The 23,884-nt window shown below is 46.4% G+C and overlaps 3 protein-coding genes and 2 pseudogenes across 7 annotated transcripts; 2 read left to right on the top strand and 3 right to left on the bottom strand.

The window, feature by feature from the left end:
• The first annotated feature begins 169 nt into the window (after positions 1-169).
• LOC133914881 (uncharacterized) lies at positions 170-1,448 on the top strand (annotated as a pseudogene).
• A 390-nt stretch (positions 1,449-1,838) lies between these two features.
• LOC133914514 (UPF0496 protein 3-like) lies at positions 1,839-4,016 on the bottom strand. 3 transcript variants are annotated; one of them, XM_062357612.1, is made up of 2 exons: positions 3,784-4,016; positions 1,839-3,050 (listed from the first exon to the last, which is right to left on the bottom strand). In XM_062357612.1, the coding sequence occupies exons 1-2, from the start codon at positions 3,839-3,841 to the stop codon at positions 1,975-1,977; spliced, it is 1,134 nt and encodes a 377-aa protein (XP_062213596.1). In that variant the 5' UTR covers positions 3,842-4,016; the 3' UTR covers positions 1,839-1,974. The 3 variants fall into 3 exon arrangements, with proteins under 3 accessions (XP_062213596.1, XP_062213597.1, XP_062213598.1); XM_062357613.1 differs by having other exon boundaries at positions 1,839-3,047; XM_062357614.1 differs by lacking the exon at positions 3,784-4,016 and adding an exon at positions 3,231-3,765.
• A 2,057-nt stretch (positions 4,017-6,073) lies between these two features.
• Positions 6,074-7,891, bottom strand: LOC133914513 (uncharacterized; annotated as a pseudogene).
• A 455-nt stretch (positions 7,892-8,346) lies between these two features.
• On the bottom strand, positions 8,347-13,251 carry LOC133916915 (uncharacterized). 3 transcript variants are annotated; one of them, XM_062360805.1, is made up of 3 exons: positions 11,449-13,251; positions 9,694-9,942; positions 8,347-9,546 (listed from the first exon to the last, which is right to left on the bottom strand). In XM_062360805.1, exon 1 carries the CDS (start codon positions 12,859-12,861, stop codon positions 11,554-11,556), a length of 1,308 nt encoding a protein of 435 aa, XP_062216789.1. In that variant the 5' UTR covers positions 12,862-13,251; the 3' UTR covers positions 8,347-9,546; positions 9,694-9,942; positions 11,449-11,553. The 3 variants fall into 3 exon arrangements, with proteins under 3 accessions (XP_062216789.1, XP_062216788.1, XP_062216790.1); XM_062360804.1 differs by having other exon boundaries at positions 8,347-9,942; XM_062360806.1 differs by lacking the exons at positions 8,347-9,546; positions 9,694-9,942 and adding an exon at positions 9,967-10,873.
• A 5,717-nt stretch (positions 13,252-18,968) lies between these two features.
• Positions 18,969-22,838, top strand: LOC133916914 (calmodulin-binding receptor-like cytoplasmic kinase 2). The gene is made up of 6 exons (XM_062360803.1): positions 18,969-19,352; positions 20,079-20,347; positions 20,425-20,593; positions 20,672-20,761; positions 21,800-22,092; positions 22,253-22,838. Exons 1-6 carry the CDS (start codon positions 19,130-19,132, stop codon positions 22,475-22,477), a joined length of 1,269 nt encoding a protein of 422 aa, XP_062216787.1. The 5' UTR covers positions 18,969-19,129; the 3' UTR covers positions 22,478-22,838.
• The last annotated feature ends 1,046 nt before the right edge of the window (positions 22,839-23,884 follow it).

Raw genomic sequence — 23,884 nt, 5'->3', positions numbered from 1 at the left:
CGTACTAACTTTTCTTGGTAAGTTCTGATAGATTCCACATGCTCCAAGTTTACTCTGCGGGAGACGAAAATTTTTATGATTCCACGCAGTTATTGTATGCGTCACTCATTGGCTTAGTCGCACAGTTGATTGCTGTACTGATGCACAACATTTTATTCAGTGTTTTCACTTGCACTGCTCCACTCACTGTTGCTATCCTTATGATTGGATAGTTGGATACTTAGGACATGGGAACCTACAGGCATCTTTGGTCAATTACCAAGAAGAATGTAATGGCAGTTGCAATCGGCGTCACCATTTCTGATCGTTATGTGGCTTTCGTCTCGGTGACTGGTGAATCGATGCATCCTACGTTTACAGCGGCCAGTAGTGCCTTGCGAAGTATTGTGATTTTGGTACATATCAGATAGGCACGCACAGTTTGGTTATCCTGCATTCCATATTCAAATAGTTCGGTCTTCTCGTTTGTGCTGACCAGGGTATTGGAACCAGGTGATTTCGTTTTAGCAGAAAGGAGATGCCTTGAGAAGCACGAGTTCTCCCATGGTGATGTGGTTTTGTTTAAGTAAGGATTGGGCATTTGGGGAAAAGGTCGATGCCGTTAAGTTGCTCAATGTCTCGAGTCTGATCATTACTTGTGTGGTCTGCAGGTGCCCTAGCAATCATAACGAGTTGTTTGTGAAGAGATTGATTGTGCTACCCGGTGAGTGGATACAGCTCCCTGGGTCCCCCCCGAGATAATTAAGATCCCAGAAGGGCATTGTTGGGTTGAAGGTGATAACGCTGCCCGTAGTTGGGACTCTAGGGCATTTGGCCTGGTAAGTTACTTCTGCTCCTTTTACCTTTGACATCAGTAAAACTTATTCGAGTGTCCTTAACTGGGTTAATAATGTTCAAGTCAAGTTGGTTGAGTGAACCATAATAATGCATCCAGTACTTTTCTTTAGGGGATTATCGAATATTGATGGTTTAGGGGACCGTTTGTTCAATGGTTGGATTTTTCCTATTTTCTATCCTGAGGGCCAGTATTCTTAATACTGTGGTTTGATTTTGAAAACTAAGAGGCCAATCAAGGAGATACAGGGGTTGGCGAGAAAACCTAAATTGGAACAGTTTGTTCTTGGCTTCCAATTTTGAGCTTCTGACTATTTTATTTCCAAAAGAATGAATCCACTGACAATAGCTCAGTACATTTATTACGATAACTATAAGAAACCAATACAGTATGTTAACAAACTGTATGCTGCATTAGTATGACTTATTTCGTTATTTATGTTGTTTTTCAGATTCCCTTAGGTCTAGTTAATGGGAGGGTGACCCACATCATTTGGCCACCCTCAAAGATTGGGCAAGTGGAGAGAAAGATGCCTGAAGGGAGAATTTCACCTTTCTTATTTGACTCCCTACTACATCGGGCGACAATATATTTATCAGATAAACCTGCCTAGGCACCTGGCTACCATTTATCAGATAGCTGGTTGGTAGTAGTGTAGATGGAAATTTAAACTGTTCAACTTTTGGTCAGTTTTGTCTACATTTCTTTTTGTTCACCATGCTACTGTTACCTGCTTGTGTAAGCGAATTGATTTTTAAGTTATTCAAGTGATAAACTCTCAATCGGGGCCATTCACATTGAATCATATGTTCCAAGTATGCATATATACATACTTAGTACCGAATAAATAAAGCCCCAATGGTTGCTGTGATATTGTATTCTGAGCTCTTGAAAACTTGTTCGAGTGGCTATTGTTTCAGCTTCACAATGCTGGGTAGTAAAACCCTAAATCAGGCTATATTTTTTTGAATGCTGCAATACGCAGTGTAATTGTAGAAAAAATAAACAAAAAGCAGATAGGCCTGTACTGGGAAATCTTCGTCTATCTTTTTGCTTTTCTTCTGTACTGGGGAAAGAGAACTAGTATATGTACACAGGCTAAAGTCTGTCCTACGAGCACGCGTTTTTCTTTCTCCTGGTCAACCCGAACTCTGCTCTGCAGCAGCTATGAACTTCATCACCATGCTCCTGGCCTTGTTGATGGTCATGAAGCACAGGAAGAGGTGCTCCTCTAGCTCGTCCAGCTTCTGCCTAAAGCTCTCCTCGTTCTTGCACAGCTGCTTCAACACCTCCTGCACCAGCCTCCCCTTGTCGCCGGGCGCCGCGCGGTGCTCCACGCACAGCTGCAGCAGCGCGAGCATGTGCTCCCCCTCGTCGCGCACCCGCGCCACGAGGCGGCTTATGGTGTCCATGTCCCGGTTCAGTATGTACGTGCCCTTGGCCGCGGCCTCCAGCTGCACCAGAGCTCGCCTCACTGTCCGGCCGGAGAAAAGGCCCATCCACGCCGGCGACATCATTGGGAAAGCCGCGAATGCGGCCAAGATGTGCACGCCGATGCATGCGCCGACAACAGCCACGACGGCGACGACCGTGATGAACGAGACTGAGAGCACTTGCCTGAGCCGGGCGAGGCTCTTGATCCGGAGGCGCGCCTTCTTCCTGCTGGAGTCGAGGCTCTTGAGGAGATCGGTGGAGCTGAGCTGCACCTGCCTGAGCTTGCCCTGCGACACGGCCAGCGCGGTGAACGGCTGGCCGAGGGCGGCCGAGACGTCGGCGAGGCTTGACACCCCGACGTCGCGGGCGAGCTTGCGGAGCGTGTTCTTGAGCGGGCGGTAGCGGAGGCGTATCTGCTCGATGTCCTTGAGCAGGTGGCTGCACAGGAAGGACGCGTTGGCCGTCTCGTTGTAGTAGGTGGCGAGGAGGCCGAGGACGTCCGGGTTGAGCCGTCCCTTGCGCGCGGACTCGAGGGCCGCTCCTACGTCGCGCTGCTCCGGCTCGAGGAGGTGCTCGGCGAAGAGGCGGTAGGAAGGGAGGCGGTTGGACGCCTTGCCGCCGCCCGGGCGCGGCACCAGCCCCGCGCCGTGCGCGAGGGTGACGTCCAGGACGCGCGCCCAGAAGTCGTTGTAGGACTCGGTGCGGAACGTGCTGGTGTACTCCTCGCGGAAGTCGAAGCTCGACGACGGCGTCATCATCAGGGGCTTGGGGTCCTGCGCTGCTGCATGCCATAGCACCAAGACACGAAACTTATCGAGGTCAGCAACAGATTAGTTGCCATGCGTCCGTACTATCTATACAACATATATATGTGCGTATCAGGCATGAGACAATGAATCAAAGATGCTATAGGTGAATCATGAATTGTACAATTCGTTGAAGGATCGATCTCTGCAGCTACCTTGATGATGAAGGTGATGCATGCATGCTCCGAAACAGTCGAACATGCTGCCACCCGTTCTCTGACCCAATGGTGCAGTGCAACAGCTTTCGTGAATGGGATTATACGCGCGCAGGTGCTTTTTATGTGGTGGATTGATTAAGTTGCTTAACAATGCAGAAATGAGGATCGGTGCAAGTATTTGTATTGCTATGTGTCAAAGCGAAGCGACAACATCGTTAACGGGTGGTGTCTTGCGGCTCTGTCCTGCCGTGTTGCTACACCTACACGCATGCACGCACGGACGCAACCGGTTGACTGGCTCCGACGCAGAACTACGCCGTGTTCTCGCCACCACTCGGCCTGTCCCGGGCAGCGACCGACGTCCTTGTACTAACTAGAAATGCAAACCGCGCATAGATGACAGACATATCGACATGATCAGATAATTAACGTTCAGCCTACAGGTGTGCATCGTACAATTTGTACGTTCTACTACAGTACAGCGCATGCATGCCACAACATGATCGGTCTTTTTCTTACTAAAATACGTGCAAGAATCAAGAATGCATACCTTGCTGACCACCATCGCGCTGCACGCACCCTCCAAAGCACCCGAACGCGACGCCCATCGACCGACCACACACGATCGAGTTCGCGAGTCGCGACACGATCGATGAAGCTACGGCCGGCGAACCCGATCGATAATCTATTTGCTTCGACGGGCTAGCAAGGCCGGCCGGCCGGCTACAAGCAAGCAACTAAGCACAAGTGTCTAACTTCCTTGTGACTGAGCAGCCTGTGTCTTCCAGTCCAAGTGAACATGAGCCTGGGACGGAGAGGACGCTTATAAAGCCCGGCCGGCCGGCCGCGTCGAAGATATCCCGTCGTCGGCCTTGGGCGCAAAGACAAGTCTTCTATCTCCAGCTTGCTAATGGTAGCTAGCCCTCCGATTTGGCGGAAGCTTGGAAGGAAGCACAAGAGGTTGGCGAGCACTCAACGGGAAAGGCCGCCACCTCGCCGCCTACGCCAGACGAGCCGAGACGACACGCGCACGCGCACGACCTAGAGTCATCCAGAGCCGTCGGATCGTCCCGGGACAGACGAGGACGTGACCTGACCTGACCTGGGGGACGACGTGGCACGTTGTGGGCCCGGCAGATCCATATCTCCGTTGCCTGTTGGTGGCGTGGCGAGCCGGGAGCGCGACGTGAGCGGGGGTCGGGTCGGGTGGAGAGACGCGAGGCGGGAAAATTTCCAGAGTCTTTGCGCGTGCCCACGTGGCAAGCCGGGAGCACGACGTTAGTGTAAGGGAATTATAGGAGATCCTCACCGAAAGATCTTTACGAGATTCTGATCTATATCGTTCTTTTATGATTTAATAGTTGTCATGTGTAACTGAGAGGAATGAGAGAAACATATGATATATATAAAAAATGTATTTCTATGAGATTGAATCTCATAAAATTTCTTTCCGACATGAACGGATCGGGTGGAGAGACAACCAGAGAAATTTTCATTAGCTCGTGAGCACGTATATGTGTTATTAAGATTGTTTATTTATATCAATATTTATATTGAAAAGTTAAATAAAAAAATATAGAAGAAATAAAGAAATTAACGGATATATAAATATTAGATATGAGAGGTGGAAGAATCCCCGCCCGCGAGTGGATGCGCGAAATCCGGACGGGGAGTCGGGGATTCGAGTTGGCGTTGCGTCTGGCCGAGGTTCGCCAGCTGCGAACGCCACCGGCCGGCGTCATGGCTGGGTTCGTAGTGGCTGTGCCGGTCTGTCCTGTAAAGCGCCGGCGCGTGCCGAGTGTGGTCCAGAATCCAGGTAGATAGATACATATACGTGTCGAGATATTTTAGTCGTCCGTATCTTTCCGATGATCCAGGATTAATTTGCGGTGATGCTGAAAAGGGTTGGGCGCCTAGGATCTAGCTCGCTGCTTCACCTTCTGCCTCAAGGAATGCTCGGTTCTCAGATTTCCCGATTCATTTATTTTTCTTTGAACAAATGAGGAAGCTAGCTATATTAAACACTACCAGGTTGGTTGGAGCAACGAGAGTTGGTGACAAGCGCATGCGCATACTTGGAGCGAATGATTAAGGAATTTTTCATCTAGGGTAGTTTAAATTTCGCATGAAAAAGTTATCATCATAAATCACTCACACGTTGGAGATCTTTTACTTTTGCCATGCACTTTTTTGTCTCTTTCTTTTTTCCTATTATTTGGTTAGGTATATTTTCATATGTAAGAGTCAAAGGTTGAATTTTTTACAGTTATATTAGTTGATGTAACGTTAAGAGTTAATAAATTTTCTCTTTTTAAAAAAAATGAAGTTCATTTTAGGGCTCATGCCCATCTTCCCTTTCCAAACAGACCACTACTGCGTCGGCACAATGCTCAGGAAGTTCTTGTGCGGAGGCAGATGTGGAATTGGTAAAACAGGTTGCAGAAATCTCAAGTTTCCTGGCGGCCCTGCCACAGAAAGGTAATGAGCGGTCAGCTCGCAGTGGCTTGCAGAAGAATCGCCGCGTTGGACAGGCAATGGCGTCCCTGTTTGCCGGTGCTCTCTACGCTAGCCTTCACTGACGGGGAATGGCGTCGCTGTTGGTCGCTGTTTACGCCAGACGGCCAGCCATCATTACTCGTGTGGCTCACTCTGGCTCTTCGACCGAGTTCAGCGATGATTGCAGTGCACTCTTCTTCTCTCGATGTGCATTTGGCTCGAAATGGTCAAGATCGAAATACAGCAAGTTGCGTCTGCAAGGCACATAAATTTTTTATTCTTGTGCTAAAGCAATCAACCCAATTTACAAAGACTGCATGCTTAATTGTTTATGAAGTAGCATGTACGGATCGGGTCATTAGCTTGCAATCGCGAGACTGAATACTTGTGATCAAAGGAAATTGAATCCTCTCATCCAAAATGTGGCGAAAAAAGTTACGAAGCTCCATTACTTCCACAGAGCATACGGAGCAATGTTTCTGGTAAAGAGAACTACTTTTTATCGTGTACGATAGTAAAATAGTATCTTATTACACATGCTACTCTATAGCTGCTACTCAAGCAAAACTGTGAAGGAGTACGGGAGAATCTACGAATCAACAACCGAATGAAGCAGTAATGGATCTACAGGACATGCATTACAAATTAGCAAATGAATCTACAGTTCATCTTTAGACTTATCCCTCCTCTTTTTGTATCTTATCAACAACTGGGTTCAAGGGTGGGTCTCCAGGTCTGCGAAAAATTTGATCACCAATCTTGAATTCGTAGGCCTCCGCCTGGCTCAAGATGAACTCTTTCAGCTGAAACAAAATACAGAAATAAAAAAAAAAATCAGGAAATCGGAAAGGAAAGGCCAAGCTAACCGTGAATGGATCGTTACTCGCATTATCATATTTCCCCATAGTTTGAGCCCTCGATTTCACATCCTACGCTCTAAAAATGGTAAAAATGGTAGGATAGCTTGACAACTACAACCAATTCTGGACATACCCCTCAATTCCAATTCTCACCACCAACACGAATCATATTTGTTACCTATTCTCATATATAACGATGACAATGTTTAGTTTCTACCATAGATGTAAATACATTAGAACCATAATGCCAGTGGTCATGTGTGGAGGAGTTATTTCTCTTTAATTTCCATATAGGCCATGGAATATGCGTAGATTAGTATGACCACTCATCCAGCTCGTAATCCGTGATAGACGTTACATCGATGAAGCATATTGCTTAAATTTCCCAAATTTCCATTTAACTTAAATTTTGGATGAATTGGCTCAAATATGGTATCAGAGTCAAAAAGACCCCGGTTCGAAACATAGCTAACGCAATTCAGAGAAAGCTAATTGATTCCATTTCAAGTTCACATCGCAATCCAAAAAAACCTCAACGTGAAGAGGAGTGCTGAAGTATATTAGCCACCTTTAATTTAGTCCACCAATTACACTTTTGGACAAAAAAAGTCTCAACATGAATGGGAGTGTTGAAGTAAATTGTTCACTTTTTTCTCAACGTCTAATCTTTCGAGTGAACTGATCAGATCAAGCCCAAGAGAAATGATCGATCCAAAGGAAGCAAGCACCTACCTCTAGAATGTCTTGCCCCTCTCCATGGTGAACATGAGCGTCCCAAAATCAACGGCGACGAATTTGGCCTCCACCGATCCGGTTCGCAACACATTGCTCCACCTCGCCGCGATCCCCACCACATCCTCCCCTGAAGGAAAGAAAGAAAAAGGTCCAGAATTTCAACGCCACCGGCAAACGAAAAACAACCAGCGCGCGGGAGCGGATGCGATCGAGGGATCCGCACCCGGGAGCGGGGGGCGCCGGGGCGGAGATTGACGAAGCCGAACGAGGGCCCGGCGTGGTGGCGGATGAGCTCGGCCTGGACGGCGGCCGGATCCATCCGCGACAGGTCCGGCGGCGGGCCGTCGCCGCGGCCTTGCCCCTGCGCGGGTGCCGCGCCCCAGTGGCGCCAGTCGTCGTCCACCACGTCGCGCAGATCGTCCGGGATGGGCACCCGGTCACCCGCTTCGCCCCCAGCCGCGGCCGCGCACAGGAGGAGGACGGCGGCGGCGAGTGTCACTCGGCACGCCATTCTCTCGTGGCTAACCAAACCGCTGTCGAACGACACGAACGGTTATTCTCTCTCTCTCTCTCTCTCTCTCTCGTCAACGTCAACTCCTCGTTTGCTAGTTAAAAAAAATGAAAGATCACTTCTTGATCTTAACACGGGCTATGGTATCGACAGTTATAAAAAAGATTACAGTATGATGTAGAGATATTGCGTATTAGATATAGTACCGCCGTTAATGAAACGGCGATGCACTCAGGCACTAGTCTCCAAAACAAGAAAAGAGATCCCCCATTTTACCAGTTCACGCATTACAGACTGCATCGTCAGACAATGTCTCGACGCCACGGAAGAAAATGTCTACACCACCATTTGAATTTCAAACGAGCAATCTTCCTACATGACTATCGTTCATCTAATTTGTAGACTTTGCTTCTTTTAACAATCGCACAGATATTAAAGCAGCCGGCCAAGTCTAATGCAGAAATCTACAATCATGGTACTTTGGGAAATTTTAGTGCTGCTGGAAATCAAATTGGTCAATTGAGGACGGCAATAATATTAGAGAAGATGAACGTACAATTATTTACATGGCATCCAGACTTCACGGGAACGTTCACTTCAGAGACTGTTTGATTACTGTTGCTGCAATAAGCATTGTATGCGGATTAGGCGGAGGAATAGGTTCCAACGTGACTACAGATCTGGTTTGTCCAGTATCTCCTCATCGCCAGAGTCATCTTCATCCTCGCTAAGCTCTTCCTCGCTGGACTTGTCTTCTGGGATTACACCAGCATCCTCTGGTTTGGCGTATTTTTTGCAGTATTCTGCGGAACCATGGGCAGGGAACATCAGCTTTCAAGTGCTGAGGAACAGAGCACAATCCATTAAACATGAAAATGGTAAAGAAATACATCAAAACAAATCATAATATATTTGATTTGATGAATGATTGAGAGGAACTATATTCTAGTAGAGGAAGCAATTCCATAGCATCAACATAAGTTACTGACTCAGCCAATGCATTGGAACTTGGAAGAAATGGAAACAATTAAGCTCTTAACAGCTAAGCACATCATACATGCTCGCAAGTCAACGAAATTTCCTGACTTCCTTTAGAAGATATATTTTACAAGATTTTCAGGACTTCTTGAGGATATCAAGGCCTTCCATGGTCGCAATCAATAAACCCTGTTTGTTTCTATCGTCCCATGATCCCATCCAGAAGAATCAGTCCATCCTACTACTACATCAAAGTGGTGGATCATGGAGGACGAAATAACAGAGCCAAACTACTACATCACTATAGCAATTCCATATACAAAGCATTTAAGCCCACCACCTGAAAGGGCATCGAAGATCATCAATCTAAATATTCTCCATTGCCAACAAAAGCTTATCAGACCTCAACTTACGACGCCCATGGCCTCGAGGAAAGGAATTTATAAAGGCAGGCTGAATGGAGTGATCATCACTATTGATGGCATCTGTAGTATGCCTGGTGGGCTCTTGGACGAAGACATTGTAGTAGCCACTTGTGATAGCACTTCTACCCTTGCAAGGAAGGGCACGGTAAAACTCATCCCAAAAAATTCTGTGAAGAAGGAAATTTTGTTTCAACAATGGCAATGAACTTATCTTCTCCCGTTGTCCACGATATTGCTTTGTTCTCACCCGTGGTCAAATCCCATTTCAAGACATGCTGAACCACGTCTCCACTAAGTCTAATCCTTTCCTGTGCCACATGGAAAACACGATCAATGGAACCTGGGACCTTGATACACACTCATCTGGCCTGCTTGAACCTATTGTTCCGGTATCAAGGGCCAATACTAGATCTTTTTTCCCTAGAGGTAAAGTTGGTTTCCCCATGTATACCAACCTGTCTGGATCAATAGTCAGGTTTGCCAGTCCACTCTGGAGCTTCTGCTTGGCCTTCACACTGAACATTTGCTTCTAGCATTTCCTTGTCTTGTAAATAAAATCAACTGGGCTGCTCCGAGAATGATTGGATCATCTGGTTGTGTTCTGACTTTATTCAGACATATCTCTACCTGATAGCAGGGTAGCATTCGGCCCCCGCCAAAATAGGGTGTAAATGACCATATCCGCAGCTTGATTTCTACAAGTACTGTGCAAACCAGGATTCCAGGAAGCATGAACAGAACGGAACTGTTAGTTGGAGACAGCATAGTATGAATATGCAGCTAAAAGGATGCTTGTGCAGAATCCACAGCCTATGGCGAAAGAAGGCCGAGGGGACTGAATGTGCGAGTGGACATCACATTTGTGGACAGGGTAGTCGGACAGAGTAATCTGCAAAAACTTCATGGACAGAGTAGTCGGACAGATTTTATTTACAGTTAACTCCAAAATATAAATGGCCTGGCTTTTTTCATGTGCCAGACTGTCAGTAGCATACTGCATATTTATAAAAATTAGTACTTAAATAAGCTTTGAAAGCAATCAATATCATAAGCTCCCCAACATACACACACAAAAAGGAAAGGAAAAGGCTGCATATGTATAAGTTGAACAGCACAGTAATATGTTCCCAGAACCCCTAGTAATAACAAAACTTAAAGTTAATCAGGAGGCTTGCAGGTTCATTAGAATTACATACTTCTACAATTCTATAGATATATAAGTGGGGCACATGTTTACATCTTGATAGAAATTTACCAGATTTAACATATAAGATAGGCAGAGATGAACTATCATCACAGACAATTGAATGAAACAGCAAATTGGTTATACAATGTACTCGCCCTGTTTTTCTTTTTCTTTTTAATAAAAAATATAAGACCAACAAGGGTCATTTAGGCGTTGATCTACGGAAAGAAGGGAACTTCAATTCATAGCAAATGGCCTATCATGGTATGATCCAATAAGATTAAACATAAACAACAACTCAACCTTGACTAAACAAGAAGAATCGCCTTAAAGTAAACTGGATTAAGATCCGCATGCAAGCATTACACACAGCAGAAGGACCGAGGACCCCACCTATAAGAATTCCCTTGAGAATGACGACAGGAGATAAATGCCCACATGAGTGAAACCTAGCCATGCCATTTATAGGCGACCAATGAACAACATGGGTCAATGGTTATAATGTAATAACGGCAGAAATGTGAACAGTAGTAGAAATTTCATAGACGACTAAATGTAGGAAAGAAAATTCTAACATAAAGAGGAGTACTGGCTCAACAGGAACTTTCAATGCAGCTTATTGCCTTATTCATGTAGATTGTAGCATGCGGTCTGTGATGTCCGGTTATTTCCTATGGTTACATGCTAATCATATATAATAACAACAGTTGAAAATTCTGAGGCTTGTAAATTTTTTCAACCATTGACAAACATACATATGATTAGGAGGACGCAACTTGGTTAAAACATCATATATCTTCACCGAGACTTGAAAATTCAGATCTCTCAGAACAAATAATACAAATATTATTTTCAATTTAAATAATTACATTGTGATATTAATCTGCACAGATTTGTCCAGATTCCATCTATAAGAAACATCTTAAAAGAACAGATCAGCAAATCTGCAACTAACACTGAAGCTTCTTGAGTCTAAGTTGGGACTTAACAATGTCCTACAAGAGAATATAGTGGAATGACTTACAATGTTGCCAATCCTTAGAAACCAAGTAGATTGCAAAGAAAAGTTGCTTCTGCTGCTGCCATCTTCTAAAACACATGGCATGGGCTAATATTCTACTTCAGCCACTCATATGAAACCGAAAAGTCCTGTGGCAAACATGCGTGAGTTTCTCCTCCTCCCCCTGTTTGCAGTTCTGGTGCTTCTCATTGGTGTCAGATAAAACCGTAGCATCCCATTCTCCAAGTTCCCAGGAGATGTATAATGCAAACTCCTGCTTCTCCCAATCTTACATTCCTTATTCTTAAGCCAATCTGTGCGGAAATTCTGTGCATCCCCCTTAGATGCAGCTTGTGAACTTCTGATTGCTCCTTGGCTTGCTCTGCCTGAACCATGTTCGTTACTACCGCCAGGCTGAATTTCACCATTGATGTCTGCTGCCTCTGCGTTTTTACCCCTCCGGATTTCCTTCCTGGACTCCGAGAGGGACCGCTCAAGAACATGCTCTCCCTTTCTCACAAATTCTTTGAGTGGACTTGTTATGCTCCGATCCCACACCCTGCTCCACCTGTTGGACCTCCGTCTCCCAACACCAGAGACGGTCATCTCCATCCCGGTCTCACCACAACTCCTTCCCCTGAAACGCCGCCCCTCGCTGCCCACATCAACCGAGTGCCCCCCACTCCTGCTCTCTGCAACCCCGACACGGTTCTCCCCAACCGCCTCTTCTGCATAGCTCCGCCTCGTCCTCCTCGTTGCATCCGGAGGCTCCTCTAAGCAGGCGAACGAGCAAGCGAAGGCCCTGCCCACCATCGACCCGTCCCACGAGTGACGGAGTGGCTCCGGGGAGCCTCTGCTCGGCTCCCGGCACACCATCCACTCGTACGAGCGCCGGAAGCTCTTTCGCTCCACCTGCACATCACCGCAGCTGCCGTTGCAGCCGCTCGGATCCGCCGCCGCCTCCCGCGGCGGCACCGAGGGCTCCTTACTAGAGCCCACGTTCCTCCTCCACCGCATCCCCTTCCTCGGCAAGATCGACCTGAACCACGAGCCGCCCTTCCACTTGCCCCCTCGATGTCCTCCGCCGCCTCCTCCTCCTCCAGAGTCCACCCGAAATTCCGCTACTTGGGGGTCCTTCCCTTCCGACGGATGCGCGATACCACTGCCGCCGCTGGAGTCGTCGAGCTGGAAGAGCAGCATGAGCGTCTTCCGCAGCTTGCCCGGGTCGGCGCCGGAGCCCTCGACAGGCTCCGCGGCGCCGACCTCGACGATCTCGGCCTCGGGGTGGTCGCGGACGGAGGAGAGGCGCTCCATGAGGCAGAAGGAACAGATGCCGGTGAGGAGCTGGGACGGGTGCCGCCCGCAACGGGGTGGCTCCGACTCCTCCTTTTCCTTCTCCCCCTCCGGCGGCGGCTGCGGCTGCTCGTCTTCCTCCATTGGGTTGGAACTTGGAAACTGGCTACGCAGGCTGCAGCAGCAGCAGCCGAGCCAATCGGGTCAGGCGGGGACAAGTGGGTACGACATGGCCAGAAAAGAACCCTAGCGAGCCACCCGAGCAAAGGTGCGTGGGCTTTGGGGACGGAGAGCGGACGAGAGGAATCGAGGAGGGGCCGGCAGACGGGCGGGTGGGTTTCGATTTGTCCCGAGCAGGGGAACACCCGCAAGGCGAGACCCCAGAGGTATCGCCGAGCCCGAAGCGGCCAGGCACGGCCGCGATGCGCGCACCCGCAACCGACTCGCGCGCTCCGGCCCGCGCGGCGTCCGGGGATCAGAGGCGGTGGGCGCGTTTGTCCCGGCGGCGCGCGGTAGTTATAGGGGAGCGGGAACGTGGGGCTCGATCCAGCCAGAGTCGGTCGGCCGGTCACAGGAGCAAACAGTTCGACAGTTCTTGTACCAAATATAGCCTTTTACTACTACAAGAAAAAGTTGCCACTCCGTATTTACCAGCAGCTGTCCATGTGCATTCGTGCAGCCTAAGATTGCGCTTAGCATGTCAGGATGCTTCGTCCTAGCATCAAAAATTAGATTCGGTGTAAGGGACATATATAGCCTAGTGTGTATCACATCAGAGTATAGGATGAGGAAGAGCGATACTCAAGTTCTGAAGAAGAGACGACAGCGGTTGATGGGTGGCGGACATATAACAGGGAACGGTCGTTGATGGGTGATGGCGCGTGATTGGAGAGAGACGACGGTATCGCGGCTCTGATGATTGGGTGGAGGAGTTTGATGCCTCTCGGTGATCGGGAGATGAGTTGTATGGTTGTTTGTCATTTTTTTGCTCTGGTTGAGCATGATCTTTCTACTCCTAGTCAGCTCTCTAGTTTTGGATCATGCTACGGAGGTCAGTGCCAAAGAACATTGTGCAGGTCAGTGGGTTTGCTGTTACAACACGGCGGGGGTCTACAAACACTTCTTATCATAGAGGGAGTACATAATTTTTCCTGTCACGTGGTCTGCTACGATTCTTGGTGATCGTGACATTCACTAGTGCTTGTACCGGACGTGGTGTTTGTCACCACAGTTTGGCGTTGGACGGTCTCTACCAAGAAGGCGAGGTCATTTAGCCATGGTGCTACTAGCGAATCCTCCGACATGGCCACCGGCAGGTAGTTAAGGAGCATTCGCACGGTCTGTAGTTTCTGCGCGAACGTCATAGCCTTGTAGCGAAGCTACTAAGCGCGAAGCGGCAACATATGGCAAGGAGCGGAGGGGGTTGTATCGGAGTGCCTCACTATTTGGTACCAGGCTGGTTTCCCTTTGAACGTAAGGCATGAGACTCATCGACAGTGCCTATGTTACATGGTATGCCATGCAAATATTGTGTTGAATCTTGGAGCATTTGGACTCTAATTTGATATCCCAAATTTGAAGCACACCGAGCTCATTTGGGTTGTACCCTATGATAAACACTTCGCGGTGATCAGGGTCCTCAGAACGAGACTCACAGGTTGCATGGATTCGACCATAGTAGCTCAATCGAGTTATCAACACTTATCGAACATAAAAACATGTACTTATCTAATGCAACAACTGTCAAGTGTTAGTCGCTGATAATGTATCCAGGTATGTCGGACGATGAATACGGGATTAATGTTTTTAGTAACTGTTGATGGATATGTGTATGTGAAAGAAACCTAAGAATATTAGAATTTATCTGAATTCAAATCTTTTGATAACCGTCTTAGATCTATTGTATTTTCTTATAAATTGGTTAAACTTATCCACGGAAGCGATCCAGCCATGCTTCGTGCACTTGAGCGTTTTGTTCTGCATGACCCATGTTCATGTACCGCTGCTAATTTGTTTGATCCCGTGGCCTGTACGCTTCACTCGTCACGCCTGGTCGCTGGAGCAAACAGTCCAACAGTTCTTGTACCAAATATAGCCTTTTACTCCTACAAGAAAAAGGTGCCACTCCGTACTTTACCAGCAGCTGTCCATGTGCATTCGTGCAACCTAAGATTGCACTCTAGCATCTCCAGCTGTCAGTATGCTTCGTCCTAAGATGAAAAATTAGATTCGGTGTAAGGAACATATATATATAGCCCAGTGCGTATCACATCAGCGTATAGGATGAGGAAGAGGGACACGGATCCTCTGCATTAATGACATTAATGCAGAGGATACTGTTTACACAGTAGTATGAGTCTGCTGTTACAGTCTCGGTATTAATTAATCACTGTTTACTGATGTTACTGTAGCTGCAGTGTCTTGGTTCTACTGCACCGTGGATTTATACTGTAGCACCGGGTACTGTAGCGTGTTCTCCTGATGCGCTCTACTGCAGCTCTCTGCAGCTGCCAGTGACGACTGCAGAAGATCCGTGTCCGAGGAAGAGCGATACTCAAGTTCCTGAAGAAGAGAAAAATATAGGGCCTCCGAGCTGAAGCTTGAGCACCCGTACTCTCACTGATCAATCGAGAGTTGTAGGGTCCAATCAGGCCTAATTACCTTAGGAAAACGCACGTTGTTGGAACTTGGAATACATGCGCATTTGTGATTATTTCAATTCCTAAAACAATGATAAAAATATTACTGCAAATAAACTAGATCTAGATAATAGAACTAGCATCACCATAAACAACATAATCATTGTGTAAACCATTGATCTAAACGGTAGATGTATCGCACACGTAAACCACATGTTCACAATAGCAGAAAGAAACGAATCTAAAGCATGATCAACAGAACAAATACACTTTATACACCTATTGCATATACATGTTCCATCGTGGCATATCCTAGATCAATAATACTGCTAATAACAGGGGAGGGCTCCTTCGGTGGTTGTCATAGAGTCGGATCCGTTGAAGAAGTCAGCGAGCAATGCAGTGAAAGAAGGCAGATAATCAGCCAGCATCGTGATGACACTATCTAAAAACCTGATTCACTATCAACCTATGTAGGTTTTTGAGGGACGAGAGTTTTAGAGATCGGCTCTCTCAACATTGGTGGCACATCGGCACTGAGATAGAGTAGTTTAGATATGGTAACACAACAGAGAGTGTTTAGGTTAATCTCTGATAATGTATCTGGCGATTGGGGTATGCCGGACGATAGGTGCGTGATTAATGTTTATAATGACTGTTGGTGAGTATATGTGTATCGAAGGAACTGAAGAACACCAGAGTTTATCTAGGTTTAGGTCTCCTGTTGCATAACAACTTTAGGTCATATGTATTTTCTTATGAATTAGATAAATTTATCCAGAGTGTCTCCCTTATAAGCCCAGTCCTTCCCCATTTATATAGCAGGAGGTGATGTGTACATACAAGTAGATTGTACCAAATACGATGACTGCTCTATATCTGACGAAAATAGCTACTCCTAATTCATCATTACAGAGAGTGGGCACACCCGATTTGCCTTGATCGTCATGCACGCCCTGTCCTATCTACCAAATGCCGTCACGCTTGCCTGCTAGCCTATCATGCTCGCCTGTCAGCCCATCCCGTAGCATTTAATGCTACGGGACGGGTCATTCCGTCTCTACGCTGGCTTACAACTTCGTTCGCCAAAAGGGTACATGGGAAAAAAACGCATGAGTGTATGCCATTAAATACGATTAGATTGGTTAGATGTGTACCTGCCTTACGACCAACAAGGCCTAGTCGTGATGTTTCCATCTATGATCAGAGGACTGGTTGTGTGAGTCCTTCCTGGTCGCACAATGAGATCATGGTCATAAAAATATCAACTGCTAGCTGTCATCTACCGGTGTAGGCTCTCGTGACAAGAGACCATTTATTCTTTACACCGAAAGAGAGAAAGATATAAAAATCTTAACTCACATATGCCTTGTGATGGGCCGGTAAGTATATATAGAGAAGCCCACGTCTTTGAGATGTATTTTAACCAATGCGATTTAAGTATCTCATAAGTCATAACAATGTTGACAATCTTCCTCCCTAGTAAAACAATAAAAATTACAAAAGAATGTCGTAAATGTGAGGCTACTGGACCCAATTTTAATGAAACATTTACACGTGTCATGTGCCCATGCTCTCCGGCGAGAAGAGTGAGTGCGTGTTCTTTTTGTCTTTCCATCAATATGAGTTAATGGAGTGGATAACACAACTCTTTTTAAATTGGTCCACCTTCAACTCTATTACCAAAATGAGGCTAAAGAATAATACCTCCATTCACATAATAAACTTTTAAAATTTATTAAGAATTATTAAATAAGGGTAGGAAGTAAAATGCTCCCTATAAGATCTTTAAATACTGATCGATCAACTCTGTATCTACTTGAAGACTGGCCAAATAAGTGACCTCCGGTCCCCAAATAAATGAGGCACCCTCAGGATCGAACCTGGACACGGGTAGCATACCCACCGGTGCTATCACCATTGGGCCACATGCTCGTTCCCAGTGGGCAAATTTATTAGTGGGCAGATTTATTAGGAATTATTCTAATAGAAGTACCATCCGTTCTTAGCATTAAGTTCGTCCAAGGCCTATCTGACAATTTTCGTCATGATCTCTTTAACTTATTCCTATGAATATAATATAATGAGATTGCTTTGATGTCGCATCGTCCATTCGACCTGGGACGAGTGGATTTACGTGCTGCCGCAACGAACACCAAACTCTTCCGTAGATCTAACAGATTTATGTCGGAGCTTGACTATGCGCGTCAGGGCTACCATGGTATTCATCAAATTAAGCTTTGTCCTGGAGCCCCTCCTAGACGTCACGTACGTAGGCGATGCTTCCGTACGTGGCCTGAAACGCGGTTCCTGCCTCCGGAGCGCGCTCGCCAAGGCAAGGCATGCAGTGTCTCGCTGCGCCCCCAACGCCGCCGGGCCACCGCGCGCGAGCGAAGCGCGTGTGCCCGCCCGCCCGCGCGCAGCCAGGGTCACCGGCTCACCGCGCGCTGGTGCTGGGGCACACGAGCGTTCGTCTCCTGAAGTCGTCACGGGAGCCGCGAGCCCGCGACCGAGGAATTCGGCGTGGATCCTTCGTAGTTAGTGCCAAAATAGAAATTGGAAGAAGTCACCTGCCGACGTGCTGTTGACCACTCGTTGGTAGAATGGTAGCTGGTGTGCCGGTATGATCGGTTGTTCTTATAGATTATATTATACATAAGCTAACGAAATAAGTTGAGCGAAGTCATATTTATTAAAAAAAGTGTTTAATTAGTTATATTTATTTAGATAGTCTGAATTGTGATTTTATTTAGTTGATCGAATATGAAGTCGTACGAGCAGATGTAAAAGTTGAGACTATAATTAGTTACTCGTATAAAAATAAATTTGTGACATCTATAAGTGAACCCGTCTACATGACGGATACATGAGTTTGCATCCGTCGGGCCAAACTACAGCCGTATATTTACATCCACTGGACTAGGCTAGAACAGTGCATGCGAACAACCAAACACATTTCTCTATGAGATTATACATACACGTTGAGCCATGTTACTCTCATGCAGGAAACAAATCACATCATTAGTAACTAAGTAGCATAAGGTGTGTTTGGTTGTCTGAATTTATCTTAGTTTGGCTTGGTGGATACGTATAATCTCAGAGAGAAACATATTTAGTTACCTGTATTTACTATTCTAGTCTGGTCCGGTAGATGTAAATATACGTCTTTAATCTGGCATGCTATTTCAAGTAGTGGATGGACTCGGAATTTGTTGGCAAAGAAAAAGAGTAATCGAGGACATAATGGACGAGGAATGACACATCGGACTAGGGACTAGATTGACCTAGAAAAGAAAAATAGGAGGCTCCATTGGCTGGTTTAATAGTTTAGGGATGAAATTGGACCTGAGGTGAAAGTTGGAGCAAGGAAAATGGCTATTTCGCCCATAACAACAACATATGTTGGGGCAGTTGGGCTCATGGGCGGACCTAGTGTAAATATGTTGTTTTCAGTGAATTTTAGAGAATTAATTATTTTTTTTCATAAAATTATAAATATCCAGTCATGGTAAGTCGCTGCTCAACTTTTGGGCTGAGCCTAGTTGCAGCGGACGTCCACTGGTCTCCCCGCCCCCACACCCCCCCAGTCCACCTTGACGCGCCGAAGAGAGCGCGCAAAACCCCACGACTCCGACCCTTCTCGCTCCCGGCTCCTTGCTCCGTGTCATCGTCAAACCGCCGCTTTCCAAGGCAGCAAGGCCCCCTCCCCCTCCCTTCGTCTCCGCACGCGGCTGCCCCCCTCGCCACGCGTGCAGTGCAATCCAGGAGCCAAGATGTGGAGCGGCGGCTCGGCCGGGAGGCGGAGCGATCCCGGCGGCAGCGGCGACCTGCCCCGCTTCTCCGCCGCCACCACGGCATCGTCCGCCTCCGAGCGTTCCGTGAACGGTGGCGGTCGCGGGGTGTCCTTCCTCGACGCCTTCCGGTCCTGCTTCGTCCCCACGGGGACGCGCTCGCCGGAGACCTCCTTGTCCGAGGACTTCCACCCCTCCCAACAACGTACGTATGCTCACGCCCTTTTCTTTCTCCATTTCTCCACTGCTTTTGTACTTTGAGGTATTTTTTCAATCCAAGATGATATTTTTGCCGGGCAAGCTAGTCCTTTTTTGCGCATTTTTTGAGATTATAGTATTTATAGTGTGCTAATGCTGGAAAAGAACCCTTGTGCGATGAACAATTTTCGAGACATTTTCTTCAATTGGTGCTTACTACTTCCGGCCTTGTTGTAAAAAGATCTGATTTTGATCTTAGATTACCTTTGCAGCTTTTCTTATATGCATTTTGTAGCATGTCTGCAGAAATACAGAGCTTTACTTTAATCGCACGTGTGCGACACTTCACCTGCCTGTACTTTGTGGTTTTTTATTTGTTTGTTTTCCATCTGTCACCATTTGATCACGGTTCTGGGCCCATATTGGTAAAAAAAATTAATATGAGTTACCATACTAGTATATTCGAACCCCTACCACAAGGTATCATTTGTTAATCCTCTCTGATTGAAGGAGAATTCCAAAGCCTGTAAAGAACGGTGAATTACGCCCTTCCCTGTTTAGTTCAAAGTTCTCATGATATGAAATATCTTAGTGATGTAGAGATAAGTTATCCTTGAATGGATGCTGTTGAATTCTTTGAGCAATACACGTAAACGCTTTTGACTATATTTGCAGCACGTGTTATCGATATGTCTTCTAGCAGTTCAGGTACTTACCTATGTTAAATTTGCAGTCTCACAGTCGGTGAGCTCACATGGTTCTAGCAGTGGAAGCACTTTTGAGAGCAAGCGATCAGTTAGAGGACTGTATAGTCCCATGCACAGGAATTCTTCAGATAGGGATAGGGAGATCCCTGGCAGCACAAATTTCTCCTTGTCAGAGATCCAGAAAGCAACCAAGAACTTCTCGCCAAACTTGAAGATTGGGCAGGGTGGTTCTGGGACTGTATACAAGGGTCAGCTCGTTGATGGTACTCTCATTGCCGTCAAACGCGCCAAGAAGGTTTGTTCTTTTTTCTTGTGTTCTGTTTGTGCAAGGTGTTTCTTGCTACAAGACTATATGGGTTGTCTTCTTTTCAGAATGTGTATGACAAACATATGGGTCGTGAGTTCTGGAACGAGATTGAGACATTGCAACGCATTGAGCACCTGAATTTGGTTAGGTTTCATGGGTACCTGGAGTTTGGTGGTGAGCAGTTGATAATTGTGGAGTATGTTCCCAATGGGAATCTTCGAGAACACCTTGACTGTAAGAATGTCAATGACTCCTCTGCAGTAGAAGTGCAATGGTTTGTACTGTGTCTTACATGAGGTTAACCATATGCAGGTCTGAATGGTAAATTACTGAAGTTCTCACTGAGATTGGATATTGCAATTGATGTGGCTCATGCTATTACTTATCTTCATACCTACTCAGGTAATATGAAATTCTTAATTTTTTATATCTTCTTTCAGCTGCATTTTGTCCCCTAATTTGGCAGATTAGTTGTTTTTTTACGTTCTATTATTTATCTGTAAATTCAGAAAAGACCTCTAAAGCTGGCATAGTTCAAGGCTTCATTTTTATTTAGTTCAGAAATGATATTGTAGCATTCATAGTTAAAAAAAGTTATCATCTGTTATGCCTGTATACCTTTGCTGACTGAAACCGGCCTTGGGTACTGCTGGAACAGCCATGGTAAGAATAATGAACACCTCATATAACAAATATACAAGATTCATAATTTCTAATCCTAATAGGAAACCAGCCAATATTTAATTGGGACTGAACTATCGAACCTATAATTAGACCAGCAGATGAGGCATCCTAACAGTGAAGAGATGATATCTCTATTCCAAACATTATTTTTTACCTGCTTCATCATGTCCCTAAATGGTATAAAGGAACAAACATTTTCTGTGTGAGAGTTCTCTCGTTAGTATGTCCATCTATTCCATTCATTCCCCATTTTAATGGTACTGCCTGGTAACCTGCCCTAATGCAATAGGTTTCCTACATGAATGATACTGGATAAATATCTCTTTCTTATTTTTTGTACTACAGTACACTACGCTCATAACAGTACTGTATGTACTGCCTTTGATATTTTTACATGCTATGCATCCATAGAGAACTCTTTGTGAAAAAGAATATCTTGTAACTGACACTGGAAACCCGCTGTCTACAAGTTTGTGACTGGCTTAGACCCAGGCCACTAGTGACTATCTAAGCTAAAGTTTCAGGTATCCATTAGATGCAAGTTCCTAAGCTAGATATCTTGAAGCCAAATCTGGATACTACGAACTTGCTTGGGCATTGTAGGGCTTGATCTGCGGATGATGGACTGCAGACTTTTTTTGTTGCATGCCTTAACTTTCATATAAAGAAATTTAACTTTAAATAAATTAGTTCTGGATATCTAATCGCTTGGATCATGAGAAATCAAATACCGACTCATATATTTCATCCATGCAGACCATCCAGTCATCCACAGGGACATCAAATCCTCAAACATTCTCCTAATGAACAATTGTCGAGCCAAGGTTGCTGACTTTGGATTCGCCAAACTGGCTCCAACTGATGCTAGCCATGTCTCTACTCAAGTCAAAGGAACAGCAGGCTATCTTGATCCAGAATATCTCAGAACATACCAGCTCAATCAGAAGAGTGATGTCTACTCCTTTGGAGTCCTGTTGGTGGAGTTGGTTACTGGGAGGCGCCCTATAGAACCAAAGAGGGCAATAATTGAGCGTGTTACCGCAAAATGGGTTAGTTTACTTTCACTCTAAACATTACATTTGCATCTCCATTGGTTTCCATTATCTGATGAAAAACAGAGAAAACAGTTATGCAGTATTATGTCTTGGCAAAGAGTATACATTTGGTTTCATTGTGCTTCCTCCATGTACTATTGTACGATTTTCATAGGCAATGGAGAAATTTGTGGAGGGCAATGCTATCCAAACACTGGATTCAAATCTGGAAGCAACCGACGCGATCAATCTGGCAGTCGAGAAGATGTACGAGCTGGCTCTGCAATGCTTAGCTCCAACGAAGAGGAACCGACCGAGCATGAGGCGATGCGCAGAGATCCTATGGAGCATACGCAAAGATTACAGGGAGTTGGTCGTACCAACTTCGGCCATGAACTGAAGCAGCTCATCTGGAACGATCAAGTAAAGAAAAGGTGTCTTCCAGTTTGCCTCTCTTCAAAGCTTAGGCATACATGACCCTGCTGCTGGGATTCCTTCGGTTACGCTGTAAGTAGTCGCGAACGAGACTGATGGCCTTCCTAGACGTTGAGTGTATACTAGCTAGCAACTAGAGAGGGTTCCTTAAAAGTCTTCCTACACAGTGTGCTTGAATCGTTGCTGTGAGCAAACATATAGGAATACGAGTATATAATGGTGTGTATATCTCGTAAGTTTTCTTATAAGGGGTAGATGCATGGAGAAATCCTTGTTTTTCTGAAGAGTGCTGTATTTCCCATGGAAGTGAATGCACTTTCTGTGTATGATGAGCAGTATTCAGGAGCTGTATTCGTTTTCCTGGTGTTCAATTTGTGCCCCATCACGGCACAGAAGTGTAGAGAACTCACGGTTGCACTTTTGAAACTGGAGCCAGAGTGAGAACATTCCTGACAAGCAGCTAAGTTGTAGTAATTTTTGTAGCTTCGGGTTCTTGATGCCTTTTCTTCTACCGAGGTTCAATAACAACCTGCTTAAAGAAGTTTTATTCTTCTCCCAAAAAAAAAAAGGCACGAGGGATTGAGAGAAGCCCAAAGCAAGGCCATAGTGTCAGACGTGTGAATCCCTATGCAAAACTGTGGAGTTTTTGGACAGCCCAATAGGCCTAATTAGGCCCATATAGTATTTCCTAGAACGGAAGGCCGAAGAATGCAAAAGTGCTCCTGCATGCTGAATACCGAGCACAGCCTTGACGGAACGAGAACGACGGGGACTTCTCGAAGGAAAAGTTGTCAATGACGTGCCTGACAAGAGGCCAAGCGCGGGAGATGATATCCCCGGCGTTAGCCGAGTCCGAGGCCTCGCCGCCGCATAACCTCTCCGTGCGTCTCGAACCATCGGAACTGCACTCGCTATTGAGTACACTGACCCTACCGTCCGCCATGTCTGCTTTGACCCCGGCCTCGCCGGCGGGGACATGTTTCGTGGCTTCTCACGCAAATCGCGCCTGCGTTGCCGCCGTCCATGCTCTCTGGTGTCTGGACTTCACGGCCGCTATGCACCCCGGTCATTAGTTGTCTCTGCCGGGAGTAGAATCGATTGGAGTTGGCAACGTCAAGCGAGCGAGCGAGCGAGCACGGGGCGGAGCCCAGAGGCCTGACAGCCAGGGTCAGTGGACGGTTCACCCATCACACTGGTGCTTCACTGAGAACCATTGGATCAAATATGGATGGCCTCAATTGATGAGAAGAATGTGGTAGAGGGTCCTCTGCGAAAATCTAAGGGAGCATGCACGGCGATACCACCGGCCTCGTTGATGAACGTGTCCCACCCTCGCCGCCACCGGCCCTGGCATCAACAGCGTCGCTAGCTG

Source organism: Phragmites australis, chromosome 4, assembly GCF_958298935.1.
Source record: "Phragmites australis chromosome 4, lpPhrAust1.1, whole genome shotgun sequence".
NCBI lineage: Eukaryota > Viridiplantae > Streptophyta > Magnoliopsida > Poales > Poaceae > Phragmites > Phragmites australis.
This window is presented reverse-complemented; position numbering and strand designations above follow the sequence as displayed.